Source organism: Danio rerio, chromosome 20 (genome assembly GCF_052040795.2).
Source record: "Danio rerio strain M-AB ecotype USA chromosome 20, GRCz13ab, whole genome shotgun sequence".
NCBI lineage: Eukaryota > Metazoa > Chordata > Actinopteri > Cypriniformes > Danionidae > Danio > Danio rerio.
In genome coordinates, this window is record NC_141040.1 from 51,450,165 (window position 1) to 51,465,323 (window position 15,159).

At 35.0% G+C, this 15,159-nt stretch overlaps 1 protein-coding gene and 1 long non-coding RNA gene across 4 annotated transcripts in view; both read left to right on the forward strand.

Moving 5' to 3' along the window:
* The window catches only part of LOC147839473 (uncharacterized), a 503,025-nt gene that overhangs the window by 204,721 nt on the left and 283,145 nt on the right, over positions 1-15,159 (forward strand). The window lies entirely within an intron of this gene.
* Positions 1-15,159, forward strand: part of rab10 (RAB10, member RAS oncogene family) — a 36,292-nt gene that overhangs the window by 16,655 nt on the left and 4,478 nt on the right. Inside the window, 4 exon segments of one of the 3 annotated variants that reach the window (NM_001002566.1) lie at positions 2,532-2,592; positions 8,961-9,099; positions 11,936-12,025; positions 14,588-14,689. In NM_001002566.1, coding sequence (NP_001002566.1) covers positions 2,532-2,592; positions 8,961-9,099; positions 11,936-12,025; positions 14,588-14,689 — 392 coding nt within the window. 3 annotated transcript variants of the gene reach the window in all.

Below are 15,159 nucleotides of genomic sequence, written 5' to 3' on the forward strand. Positions count from 1 at the left end.
GAGCTCTTTTTTTTGATTAATGATGTCAGAATTTACCGGTGATTTAGAATGGATGTTTGAATAGTCTTTCCTGAAAAATTCTGAAACGTCCTTGTCACTGTGAACCATGGTTATAATAGTTTCAGATTTTTCATTAGTTTTAGTTTCTATTTCGTTTTGACTTTTTGTTTTCAAATTCAGTTAGTTTTAATTAGTTTTTAGAGGCAGATTTACAAGTTTTTATTAGTTTCTATATTTTGAAATGAATTTTTTTTTTAGTTTAATTTGTATTAGTTTCAGTATTAGTTTTAGTTTTTTTCTAAATAAGGATATTTCTTAGGTGCAAGATTCAAAATCAATAGAATAAATAGTGTATAATAAAAACTCAGCCATACAATTTTTTAAACCTGTATTTAGAGAATACATGAACACTATCATCTACCAATAACATACTCATCCTCAAATTGAAATGCACAGCCCACAAGACAGCAGCCTTAAGTATAATATGTGTGCAAGGTTGCTCTGAGATTAGATACACAGTAGTGATGGGAAGTGCAGATATTTAACGGTGATGTTTAGGACTCAACATACCAAAATTATGTATTCAGCAATAATTTCAGTCAGTTAAAACATCACGTAATCTGAAAAAGTTACTGTTCTAATAACCGAATGAGAGTATATATTGGATTATTTAGGGGGTTATTAGGCTTGTTAAAAAGTAAGTAGTTTTTGGATAAGTGTTTACTGGAAACTCAAAACTTTTCGAATGTTTCAGTTCATTTTGGTGAACTAGTTCAACCAGTTTACTTTGAAGATCTGGTTAAAAAGATTCGTTCATGATAACGATACAGAATTAAAACCCTTTATTGGGCACAACTGTCTTAAAGTAATAGTTTTAAGTGCCTGCAATGCTGTCACCGTGCTGCTGTCATGTCCACTCGATGTTTTTGTCGCGGGAGCAACAGCGAGGACTGACTGGAGGAGAAAAATTTTCTTCTAAACGGCTTACAGTAAGATTATGTATTAAATACATTTACAAATAGGAAAAAGAAGGAGGTTTTTGCTAAAAATGTAGTTTGTTTCTGTTAGTCTTGTATGTGCACAATACAGTTTCAGTTCTAGTTAAAAAGAAAAAACTCGTTTTTATTTTTATTTCAGTTATCGACAGTTATTTTAGATTTTAGTTTTAGTTTTTTGTTAGCTATAATAACCTTACTGTGAACAGCACTTTTTTGAATTTACCGGTAAAGTTGTCATGGTAATTTTCCGGATATTTACGGTATCACTGTGTGAAAGGGGCTGTTTATTGCCATACTATTGAAAGCAGCTGCAGATAGTTCACTTTGGATATTGAAAACAAAATATCAGTTTGAAATAAAAGTCAAGTTTTGTGAAGTGTTATTGCAGAGCAAATAGGCATGGGATGATAACTGGTTTCAAGGTTTACCGCAGTTTAAAAAGTCAAGGTTTTAAAACCGCAAACATTTTCTGTTATACCGTTTCTAAGGTATATTTTGTTATGATTTTTTTTTATGTGTTGAAAATAAATCTGTTTTTTTAAACTAAGGTAGCTAGCTGAAGTTAATAATTTATTTTAATTATTTAGCCTGACATCTTTACTGTTCCAAAATATTATAAATGTGAATTGTAAATTTAAAAAAATATATTAAAAAATGTGTTTTTTTTTTGTTTTTTTTACCAAGACATTCAAAAAGAACTTATTTTAGAGCAGTAAACATGCAATCGTGATATTTTTATCCAAGGTTATCATACCGTCACAAACTTATACCGGCCCATAAGAGCAACACAGAAATAAATGCACGGCTACACGCATTATATGCGCCATGGGTCACGCCGATCACTCTACGCAGAAGTATAAAAAAGGCTTTAAGGCTGATTTATACTTCTGCGTCAAACGTTGGCGTATGCTACGGCGTTGACGCATAGCCCTTCGCCGTGGCTGTCGGCGTCACTGACGTGCACCTCTCAAAAAATTTAACTACACGTCGCAACAACGCGTAGCGCAAGCTCTGTGATTGGTCGGCTTGGTAGCGCTGATGAGTCTGGGCGGGACCGAGAGCCGCGCGAGCAGTGCTAGCCCAATGAAACAATTGTTTACAAGTGTAGAGTCCCGTGAAGGAGCTCCAGATTGTAAGTTTTGTTTTGTGTTTACCTCATAGTTAAAGTTGTTGCACGTCCGCCGGTTCCTGCCTCAAAATGAACAAATTTGAGCCACTTGTACATTCAGTAAGTGTTTAGGAAAAGCAAAACAGCAGCGAAGAAACTCAACACAGAGGAACATTAACACCTCACTGCCCACTAGCGTTTCGGGAGTGTTAATGCAGACCAACAGAAACAGCGCGCAGAAGTATAAATGCACAGCTATGGGCGTTGCATACGCTGTGGGTTACGCCGGTCACTTGACGCAGAAGTATAAACCAGGCTTTATCCTACTTTTTTCAGTAAATATTCTGTTTCAGCTATGATTACAGAAGTGCAATGGGTTGTGAATGCAATTTTTTCAATTACTTTTTTCTATTTTGTCTTTTTAGGAATCGATTTTAAGATCAAAACAGTTGAATTGCAAGGAAAGAAGATAAAGCTACAGATATGGTAAGTACTGCGCTTGTTTTTTGCACAGGTTTTATATTCAGAAAGCACATTGAACACAAACTGTTATATTTTATTTTAGATTTTTAAATGTATTATTTTTACTCATGTCATTTCATTCAGTTCTTGCAAATCATTAGTACATTTATATATTGAATGCAATCTATCAAAATAAAAACAATATCGGAATTGACAAATCATGCCGACAGCAGTTTAATGATTTGTATACCCTACGGGTTTCAGATTAAAGATTGGCATTAGTCATTTTCTTTTTATATTTACCTGCAGCGCTTGAAAGCTTGCAGCAAAATTGAAATAAAAGCTCGATTGCAGAAATTCTAAAATAAATTTAAGTATTTGCTTTTTGTGTTTTACAGTACAATAATGTTAATGAATTTCTTGTATAGTTTACTTTGAAAGCAACAGCAACAGCAAGTAACACACTGAACCAAATGTGAAATTTTGAAGTAGGAATGCAGTACTTGTAAAATGCCTCTTTGGTTTGTTTACAGCTTGTTAATTATTTATCTTGGGGCTTGCAGAATAATGTAGTATTATTTTGCTTTCACCAAGTTATAACCAACTTTTGTCTAAAATGAATCACTCTTTACAAATAGAGTTATTTTAGAGTAAGTCATTTTAATGGGTTTATTTAAAGTCGCTGAAAAACATCTTGCATTGTCACTATTTTTCGCTGGTGTGCAACCTTAAATTAAATGTATTTAAATTGTGTAGTATTTTAAACACGCAATACAATATTACCACTAGGGCTGTGCAATTAATCGAAAATCCGGTTTCAATTTTGATTTCAGCTTCTAACGATTATGAAAAACCATTAATCAAGATAAATGATTATTGCATCATATACCGCCCCCTTTTCCAGTTGTACACATTTGTTGCTCTGCAAAGCTCAGTTTCACGTTAAAATTGACTGAAAGCATGTGCTGTAATGTAATGTTTGCAGCACGGGATGCGCACCATTTATTGATGTACATTCCAATCATTTATGTTTTTAAAAGCGCGAATGAGACGGTTGGATCCACTATCTTTAATGTTAGGTCTCCCGGTTGGACGTTAGCCTGACAAATTCACTAATCATTTATTTGACATTTTAGCCTTCGCTGCCAGGAAAAATATACAGATAATCTGGGTCAGTGACAAACCCCCATCCTTGAAAGGGTGGCAAAATAATATTAGGAAAATGATTCCCTTAGAATTTCCTACCTGTGTCATTCATATGTCCACTGAGGCTTTTCATCAAGTCTGGACTGCTTTTCATAGACCTTATTGATGTTTCTTTAAGCTGCATTTTAATTTATGGTATGTCATAATTGAATTTATGTATTTTATTTCATTATTATTTTATCCTTAAATTTTATTATTTTGTTTGTTTATATATTTTCTTATTTTTATCATTGCTATTATGCTATTATTTATTTATTGTATATTTATTATTGATTTATGTACGTATTCTGTTTATTAATTAATGAATTTTTTTCTTTAGCTTTGCATTGTTAAAATGGGCATTGTCTGTTGGTGCGTTTCAATGAGTTTTGTGATTAATAGTTAAAATATTAATAAAAAGATGCAATAAAAAAAAAACGCGAACGCACACAAACAGCATGCGGCCGGTCAGCATTCCTTTTCATTTACACACTGTGCGCTCGAGCAGAGCACACGCATCTAAAGTTATCTTAATGTGATTGCTTTAATGGTCAAATAGGTGTTAAAACATGGTGTTTAGTGATTATTCATATTAACCCTTATTTGTGTAATAAACATACGAGTTGAGAATTCAAAGACATGTGAAAGAGAAACCATTAAAGTGACCGCGCACAATAGCTGCCGCCTGTTTTTATCATTAATCAAACGACATAAGGAGAAAATCCCTCACTGCTCTTGACTGAAGGATTTTTGTAGCTAAAGTGTTTTTATTACAGTGAAGATGCTTAAAGCACAATTTGTTTTATATTTTTATTTTATTGTATTTATTTCCCTTTTATTTGCATGGAAGAAAATAACTGTACATATACAGTTGAAGCCAGAATTATTAGCCCTTCTAAAAGTCGCCCTTTCCCCCCAATTTCTGTTTAATGGAAAGAAGATTTTTTTCAACACATTTCTAAACATAATAGTTTTAATAACTCATTTCTAATAACTGATTTCTTTTATCTTTGCTATGATGACTGCACATTATATTTTACTAGATATTTTTCAAGATACTAGTATTCAGATTCAAAGTGTGATTCAAAGGCTTAATTAGGGTAATTAGGCAAGTCATTGTATAACAGTTTCTTCTGCAGACAATCAAAATATATATTGTTTAAGGGGGCCAATAATATTGACCTTAAAACAAGTTTCTAAATATTTAAATCTGCTTTTATTCTGGCCACAATAAAACAAATCAGACTTTCTCCAGAAAAAAAGCAAAAAAAAAAAAAAACAAAGCTTGTTTTCAAAGTTATCATCCAAAAAATGTCAGCATCTACTGGGAAAATGATGTTCCTCATATTTTTGGCTTGTGGCCAGGAATGTGTTGCCGTTTTTGAAGTGACGACAGCAAAAGAAAATTTATCTTTTTATTATTCTTCCTAGTAAAATGGCTGAAAGTTGGGTGGTACAGAAATGTAGGAGTCATTGTGACGGTAGATTTAGGACACAGTTCTTTGCAAATATAAAAGGAAAAGAACCTAAATATTCGTTTTGACATTTTTACAATTTTTTTGTCCAAAATTTGTTCCCCATTAAAGCCTCCAGTGTTTTTTCCACAGTATTACACAGTACTGCACATCAATTAACAGTCCAGGTGTTGTTTTCACTTAGAATTACAGGTCAGTTTATTAAATAAGGCAACTCCATTGCGTTTTTTTTTTTTTTTGGTCACACACATCTGACCTTGACGAATGAACAGAGGAACTGATTTATTGATAGTGTCTAAAAACGTAGCCACACCTAAAATCATAGCCACACCTATCGATTATGTATTTCCTGTGGACCAATGGAAGTTTATATGGCAGTCAAAGCAAACAATTCTGGAAAGATACTTTGAGCGTCTTACAAATTTAGTTTTAGCCTGATTTTGTACATCATACCATTTCTTTGTCTATGGACACATAGACTTGTCACAGGACAATATTCTAATAAAAAAAACCTTTTGTACTTTTTTTGATGTATTTATGAATGTATTATATCATCTTTGCATCAACTTACAAAAACAGAACAAATTTTCTAATGTTTCAATTAGAGATGCTCAAAATAATCGATTAACCGTTAACCGAAAGGGTGTGTTTGTAACCGATTAATACTATCAGTTAAACGATTAAAATTATTATTTTATATATTTTTAGTTTGGTTGCATAAGGGGCCGATTGAATGCGCCTTTGCGTTAAGAGGGGCATCTTTTGCACGCGGCTCATCCCAGAGCAGCAGTTTGTGTTGTCAAGGCAACTACAGAGAACTTTTAAAGAGCATGGTTTCCGCTACATTCATTCTTCCATGGCGGGGACCAAAATGCATCCCACCACGGCTACATTACCCATTCAAAACATTCAGTTATTGTTGTTGATGTTTTTAATAGCGGATTCTAATTGCATCAAAACGTATTAAAAGTTAAGGGGATTATAACAGCGCAAACTCTTTTGTAACCGTATAGTGCTGTGCGCTATCTGTTTAATACTTTGGGGCTACGTGCTGACTGACTGACTGACTGACAGGTGCGCGATGCGTGAGGCCAGCAAACACGCAGAAGCTTTCAGTTAAGATGAACACAGTTTCTATAGTTTTACTTTATTTATAGATAAAGTATGACTCTGCATATAATCACTCTATCTTGCTGGAGTTTATAGCCGCTTCGCTTTACTTCAGGACGCATTAATGCCGCTCTGAAGGTCTAATCAATGTTTTAAGTTATCCAGAGCTGTATGAATTTACAAATCCTGGATATCACAATATTATTAAATATTACAATTTTAACAACATATACAGCAACACATTTGCACAATCGATACCCAGCTGATTCAGTCGTTTCATAAGAGGGCCGCGCTTCTTTTCTTCCTTTTTCCTTGTCAACATAAAGGCAGTGAGGTGCGCCTCGCATTTTGGAATGAAAAAAGCACGTTAGCTGTGGTCGGCCACTTGTTTTACTGCAAGACATATTTAACTTTGCGGGACGATAACGTATAGCCCATGCCTACAGACACATTTGCCAAAGAAGCAAAATGGAAGAAGAATATTGCTGTTTGAAACAGACGTGTTGATGCCAAAAAAAGTGCTGATGTTGACCTGAATCTGCATCATAAACGCAACAAATAGGCTTTACCTTCTATTTTACAGCTTATAAAGCATGTATGCACATTAATGCAAGATCATATTTAAACAACAAAACTGTTTACAAAAAGTCAACATATGCGCGCGTGTTGTTGTCTTTTCATCACGCAGCGCGCGCACTTGAGCCGCGATGGAGAGAGAGGAAACCATATAGCAAGACATAATCTTTAAAATAATGATTTCTATTAAAAATATAAAAAGATTTCGTGATTATAATAATACAAGCGGGGCATTAAATAAATGCATATTTTCCGTGGAGCGGGCAATTTGAGGAAGTCTGCTATTTTATTTGACGGAAGACAAAAATATGATTGGAAAAAAAACAGCCTTTGCCGGTTATTAAAAATAATCAGTCAGTGTTCTTCTGTGCTAAACACTGAATGTGCGTGAAAATGCTCTGTTGTATTGTTCTATTATTAATATGCTAGCATATAAAAATAAGTCAGTATTTTAAAATGCAATATTTAATGTGTCGGTCACAAAATAGACACGTTAATTTGTTTAATATAAAATTAATAGTAATCTGACCAGTTAACCGTTAATAACCAATTAATGAGCAGCGGTTGTCGGTTAGCAAAATTAACCGAAATGAGCATCCCTAGTTTCAATGCAGATGTTTCTAATGCAGCGTCTATAGGGACAGGACATTAAATTTGACAGTGTTCTCTCTTCTGGCTGCCCTTATCAGTCTCACACTATTGTTTTCCTTTTTCTGAAAGTCTTGATAACACCATCATGGAGTTTTTCTTGTATTATTTCAGCAAATGGGATTATAAAAAATCATTTGTTGTACTCTCTAAGTTTACCCAACTATGAGGACTTCTGCTACTGAGAAACCTGGAAATGTGAACAAAGTCCATTGGGACTAGGGTTGTAACAATATACCGGTATGACGGTTTACCACGATTTGAACGTGTACGATTATCATACCATGAACAATTGCATATCAACGGTTTTAACCCTTAAAGACAGAGACAGCCGCCCGCGGCTAAAAATAAGTATTGCTCTTAAATGTTTAATAACTTTTGATCCGCTGATCCGATTCACACAATTCAAAGATTGGCATAAAGAAGAGAATCTCAGCTTTCCAGTGCTGTATCACATAACAGACTTTCAGAGGCTCCGGAATCAGTGCGGTTACGTCATCAACATTTGACAACGCTGATTTGACAAAGAAACGCTCGTCACTGTGTCTCCGGACAAATCAGACATGATACATTGATGCATTGTCCCTCCTCCATGCCCAGATTGGTTCAAACTCGCTATATCACAACCAATAATCATAGGTTTCGCTTTTGTTTGTGGACCAAGCTTTTTGAACAACACGGAATGAGAGAAAGGCATACATTTATGCGCGGCTAAATAAAACGCAAAAAAAAAAAAGTTTTGCATGAAATAATTCTCATACTAAGTACTTTTGCATGCACAGCAGCACAGAAACATGACAAAACAGTGACACAGCAAAGACGAACTGCTGCTCTTGCTGTTTTCAAAAGACGCAAATGAAGATGCAGCTGTTTGTCTGCATTGCAGACAACCATATCCAAATCCATAGACAACCATATCCATGCTGGCACATAAAACCTAAGGATGTTCCATATTGAATCTAGTTTCGTTATGTAACTATTTATAGTATAGTAAATATTTATATCTATTTTTTACTGAGGATTTGCACCATGTTTATTTTGGACTTTGGACTTTGACACATTATTTATTATTTTCTTATTTTTATTTGTTCATTGTAAGTGGTGTTGTTTATAGTAACTAAAAATATATTATTTGGAAAAAGTCAAATTTGCTTCACTGTTCTATTATTTTGTAACATTTGTAACATACCGTATACCGCGAAACCGTCAAACCGTGGTATTGTTTTAGACGATTATCATACCGTGAAAAATTCATACCGTTACAACCCTAATTGGGACGTTAATGACTGTTCATCTTTGGTCAGCCGCTGTTGTTTACAGAAGTTAAATTATGATGCTTTGTGTTCTGTGATTCATTTGGTTGGACTTGAGTGTTTGATTGTGGTTGTGTTTGTGCAGGGATACAGCGGGGCAGGAACGGTTTCACACCATCACTACCTCTTACTACAGAGGGGCAATGGGAATCATGCTCGTATATGACATCACCAATGCAAAGAGCTTCGAAAACATCAGCAAATGGCTCAGAAACATTGATGAGGTCAGTCTCCACAACCTTACTCCAGCCTCCAACAACTATAGTGTGTTTAACTATTAATGTATTGATGTACGATTGATGTATTATTGCTGCCTTCATTTTTTTTAGTTGGTTCAAACTTTTCTAGTTATCTCAACTTACATCAATCAAACAGACTAAAAATATTAAGTTCAACTTTGTATTACTTGTATAACCTGATTAGCTTATTAAAATAAGTTAAAGCAACATAAAAATATTTGTTGTATTGAATTTGTGTATAAAATAGCTCTATTTTTATATTGGACACAGCTTTTGGACAAAATTAAGAGACCACTTTCTCAATGACTATGTTTACATGGACATCAGTATTCAAATTATTTGCATTAATCTGATTAAGACAATAATATGATTAAGGTGTTTAAATGAGTTCCTTTTTGAATGTTCCTTTTATAGTCCCTTTTTACATGTTATAGCACGTAATTTGATTAATGTCATGGCGTCACCACACTATCCACATTTCCTTCAGAGTTTTATGTAATTTTGGGTGCTTTATTTTTTATTTTTCGGCTTTAACTGCGAGTTGGCACTTTCATACATTTATTTTCTTTTTGGCTTAGTCCCTTTATTAATCTGGGGGCCACCACAGCGGAATGAACCACCAACTTATGCAGCACATGTTTTGCGCAGCGGATGCCCTTCCAGCTGCAACCCATCACTGGGAAACATCCATACACACTCATTCACACTCATACACTATGGACAATCTAGCTTACCCAATTCACCAATGCCACATGTCTTTGGACTTGTGGGGGAAACCAAAGCACCCGGAGGATACTCATGCAAACACTGGGAGAACATGCAAACTCCACACACAAAAGCCAACTTACCCAGCCAGGGCTCGAACCAGTGACCTTCTTGCTGTGAGGCGATTGCACTACCCACTGTGCTGCTCTACGCTCACTTTCATTTAGGAACATTTCATGCATGACCATGTGATACACTGAGGTATTGGATGCAATGCTGAATGAGAGTTGCCGAATGAGAGAAAAAAAACACTCTGCATTTCACGGTGTATGTGTCTGTGGTCCTTTACTGTTTCAATAGGTGCAGAGAATAGTGTCAAACAGCCGCGTGTGTGGAATATCATGTCACTAAATGCGGCAAAAGTCTTACACGATGGTAATATTAAGGTGTTTACATGTGTGTACTGCACTTCAATAATGCCACTAAAATCGTTATTCTCCACATGTCTTAATCCCTTTTCTGTTTAGTTTGATTATGACTTTAATCTGATTAAATTAATCAAAAATAGCTGTTTAGACTTTTGATCAGAGTATTGACTTATTTGTATTAAAATCAGATTATCGATGTCCATGTAAACGTACTCGCTTTATCTGGATTGAATGGATGTGTTAGTAGCTGAATGATTAAATGTTAATATTTGTTTTATTATATAAAGGTCCGATTAAATTTCTTCCAATAGTATATATTTTTATGTAGTTGTTTTGAGGATCCCCCCCCCCCCCCCCCACCCCCCCCCCCCCCCCAAAATAAAGCAATTGATTGGAATAAAAATGTTTTGTAGTGAAAAAATCAGGGTTATTTTATTTAATTTTTTTTTTCTTTTACCTTAAAAACAGTCTACAAATGAAAACATTTCTGTAAACATTGTACCTTTTGTGATAGTTTATATTTTAGGAAAAGACTCTAAATTCAATTTTTAGAGGTCTCAATGTTTCTATAGTTGTATACACAGTATTTAAAATTTTTAAAAATAAATAAAATTAATATCGACATAATAGAAACATTTTCGAACTGTATTTGATTGTGTGTTGTGGTCAAACCAAAACATTGATTCATTCATTTTTCTTCAGCTTAGTCTCTTATTTTTCAGGGTCACCACAGCAGAATGAACCACCAACTATTTCAGCTTATGTTTTACGTGGTGTATGCTCTTCCAGTCACAAGCCAGTACTGGGAAACACCCATGCACACTCATTCACACACATATACTACGGCCAATATAATTTTTCAGTTCACCTATGTGTTAGGACTGTGGGGGGAACTGGAGCACCCAGAGGAAACCCACGCCAACACAGGGAGGGCTTCTAAACTCCACACAGAAATGCCAACTGACCCAGCCGAGATTCGAACCAGCAACCTTCTTGCTGATGTGACAGTGCTAACCACTGAGCCACCTTGCCACCCGCAAACCAAACCATATTGAAAGCAAATATTTTTCTTCATTTTTTTTGAGATTTTACCAGAGATGAGTTGCAGCCGAAAGGGCATCCGCTGCTTAAAACTTATGCTGGATAAGTTGGCGGTTCATTCCGCTGTGGCGGCTTTAGATTAATAAAGGAACTAAGCCGAAAAGAAAATGAATGAATGTTTTTGAGAAGCGACAGTTTGTTTGGACACCCGACTGTTGTCATCAGCAAAAATTATACAGGAAGTGTTAATACTCTGCTTGCCTAACTACAATGCAGGATCACATGGTTAGTTTCACTATTATAAATAGTACAGACCTGCGACCCATTTTCCAGTGAAGAACCGCTGGTGCAGGACTTTTGAAGTTCCACTCCCATAACAACACAAGATATGTTGCTGTGTAGTGAAACTGCTGACTGTTGCATTTCAGTCTAGTGAATCATGCAGAATTTCTCAACAGTCAGCAATTTCAACAGAATTCATATAACATGAGACTCTCTGAGGAATGTGGTTGCGTGTTTCGTTATCACCAAACTGTTCTTCTGTAGCGCTTTAATTTGGTTTGTCATTCTGAACGTCACCGTTTGAAAGGGTTTTATAAGCACTGTGTGAAAATGCATTGTGTCAACCGTGTTAATATTTGTTTCAGCACGCTAATGAGGATGTGGAGAGGATGCTGCTAGGCAACAAGTGTGACATGGAGGACAAACGTGTCGTACCAAAAGCCAAGGGGGAACAGGTGAGAGACCATGGCCAGTTCTCAGTATATATTCTTCAGTAGCTGTTTCCATTCAACCATTTTACTCTTTGCATTTTGGAGTATCGCATATAAAATTCTTAATGGAAATGCCAAGATGCGGATAAACTTTGAAAATGCAAATAAAAAGATGTTTGCGTGCACTTAAGTAGAATAAACTATTTACCCAAAAAGGAAAAATGTGCATAAAGTACAATGGAAACCCAATTACCGAATAAATTCCAGGTGATGTTGTTTAAACAAATCATGCGATTTAAATAAAAAAAAAAAGTGGGATGGTAGGGATGCAACAAATAACTGATTTCACCATTAATCGTGCTTTAATTTGTCATCGCTAATTAATCGTAAAGGCTTATCAACACTGCCTTTCTGCACAGAACCAAACTGCTGTAACTAAACAAAGTTATGGCAACTGTGCGCTACTTTAAAGTTCCAAGCTTGTACACCGAGGTTAATACCCACACACACTGCGTTAACGATGGCTGAGGCTATTAACCAAGGTTACGTTCACATACTGTGTCTTTTGCGGATGCAAGTTCGTTAGTTCTTTTCTTGCGCGCATATTGGAAGTGACATGCATGAGGCATGTAGGGATGGGTATCATTAAGGTTTTAACAGTATTACTACTTTTATTGATACCACTTATCAGTTTGGTAGTTTAACAGTTCTCTTATCGGTAGTTTTTGTAGTTTTTTTTTTTTTTTTTGAAAAAAAACAAATTGAACAGAATTAACAACACTTTATTTTATTATTTTGTTTTTAATGTTCAATAAAACGAAACCAATAATTGCAAAACAAATATATTTTTTTCCTGTAACAGAATGTACAAATGTTTGAAGGAAAATTACTCAGTTTTTAACTATTCTTTTGGAGAAAAATCAACATGTTTGACTTTTCTAGCAGAAGTCGGGATCTTTCTTGGTTTATTGCGCTGCCTACAGTTGAAAATACCCTCTTTGAGTTGCAAAATGCAGTTAAAGTAGATAATGTTTATGATATTTCATTAACACATTCACATAAATGAGTTAACTGTGTTCTTATTAAGCATTGTTTATTATTAGGCTATTCATAGGCTATATTTGAAATACAGCTGATGTAAAAGCATTTTTAATGTTTAATATTAATTTAGGCTACTGCAGAAAAAAATACTGCTTTCATTGTAACCGAATGTGTGTTTATTTAACTTGTACTATTTTAGGTGATCGACTGCTAGCATAACGATGTGGATGATATAACGTTAGCGTTAGTAGCTAAGCAGTCTAAAACTTTTCATTAATTTTCATTGCAGTTAATGCACTTTTGAAAGATATTTTCACTTAGCCAGATTGCTTGCGTTTCCGCTTATTCAAGAAAACAACTTGTTGCTTTTGTTACAACAGGCATTGTCGCTGTCCATTCGGGAAATACAGCACGTTTGGTTCACTCTGCAAGCTTACAAGCTGTGTGTGTGTCACGAGCTATGTGTGTGCGCTTAGCGCAAGCCTCTGCTTAGTGCACGCACAGTCGAGAACTGTGAAGGCTTTTATACTTGATGCGTTCGGCAGAAACACGAGTTGTTCTCATTAGATTGGCAACTGTGCAGACGAATATCAAATATCGCCAAAAAAATTATGCTACAGTAAATAATGTTTATTCAGCAGTAATTCTCCAGTACCGATAGCAGAACCATTAACGACAGAGCTTATCGATACTTCGATCTTTTACAATGTAGCATTAATACAGACAAAGTACAGTTTGGTACCCATCCCTAGCAGCACAACTAGGGATGTAGCGATTCACGACTCGCGATTTGATTCACGATACTAATCTCATGACTCAGGATTTAGTCATGATTTTTTTAACAAAAAAATTTGAAACAAATTGAAGGTGAGGAGCCCTTACATTTTTTTGCATCCTTTGACTATGTCTGGTTTGGTGTCACAGACTTAATTTTATCTATCTGTCTGTCTATCTATCTGTCTATCTATCTATCTATCTATCTATCTATCTATCTATCTATCTATCTATCTATCTATCTATCTATCTATCTATCTATCCATCTATCCATCTATCCATCTATCCATCTATCCATCTATCCATCCATCCAACCATCCAACCATCCCAAAAATTTCTTACTACTAAAATGTCAATATGTCACTTAACTTTTGACATCAAAGGTTTACATATGTGTTTGTATGTATGTGTGCTTGCAAAAGATTAACAAATATTCATTGCACAATACAAACAACAGATTTGAAACCGATTTCGATGTTACGATAATTTTCCACATGACCAACAAGATGATGAGTCTGTTCTCTTCATCTCTGCTTTTGGAATTGAGAAGCAGCTCATGGGTGGGTCAAGATGGCCTTTGTATACATTAGTTGGTTGACAAAGAGATTTGGTTTTGATTGTTGATTATTTGTAGATATCCAATTAAAACTGTGTGCTAAGTATTCATATATTGCATATATAGAGATGTTGTTGTATTCATAAAAAGGTTTGTACGTACCATTAAAGACCTGCAAACGCCCTAAAATATAAACTGTTCTTTTTGATTCTCAGATCGCAAAAGAACACGGGATTCGCTTCTTCGAGACGAGTGCAAAAGCCAACATCAACATCGAGAAGGCGTTCCTCACGTTAGCAGAAGACATTCTCAAAAAGGTGAGTTCTAGATGTGCCCTTGACACAAATGCCTTTTTGTATTGAACAATTTTGTTACATTTACACCTGGCATCTTCAGCATATTCAACCTTTGAAAATGGATCGTACTGAAAATGACCCTGTTTAGGTTTGGAAATGCTGGTGTGTTGTTTTTCAGTATAGACGTAATGAAATGCAGACTTTTAAAAAAACGAACTCTTAAACTCTGTTAATGCTCTTCTGGACTAATGAGTATCATTCCCTGAGTAGGGTAAAGTATCTTTAGAATTTTATCGATTCCAAATCCGCTTAGCGATTTTGATTTTTATTAATTCCAAATTTCAATTTCATAGTAAAAATTGAAATAAAATAAAGTTATTTAAGCCGTCTTAAAGAGGGAATACGGCTTAGTTTTCATCAATTTGATCACAAATGGACAAACACTTGACTAAGGTTGTGTAAGTTAATGTTCGTTAATGCATTTATTAAAA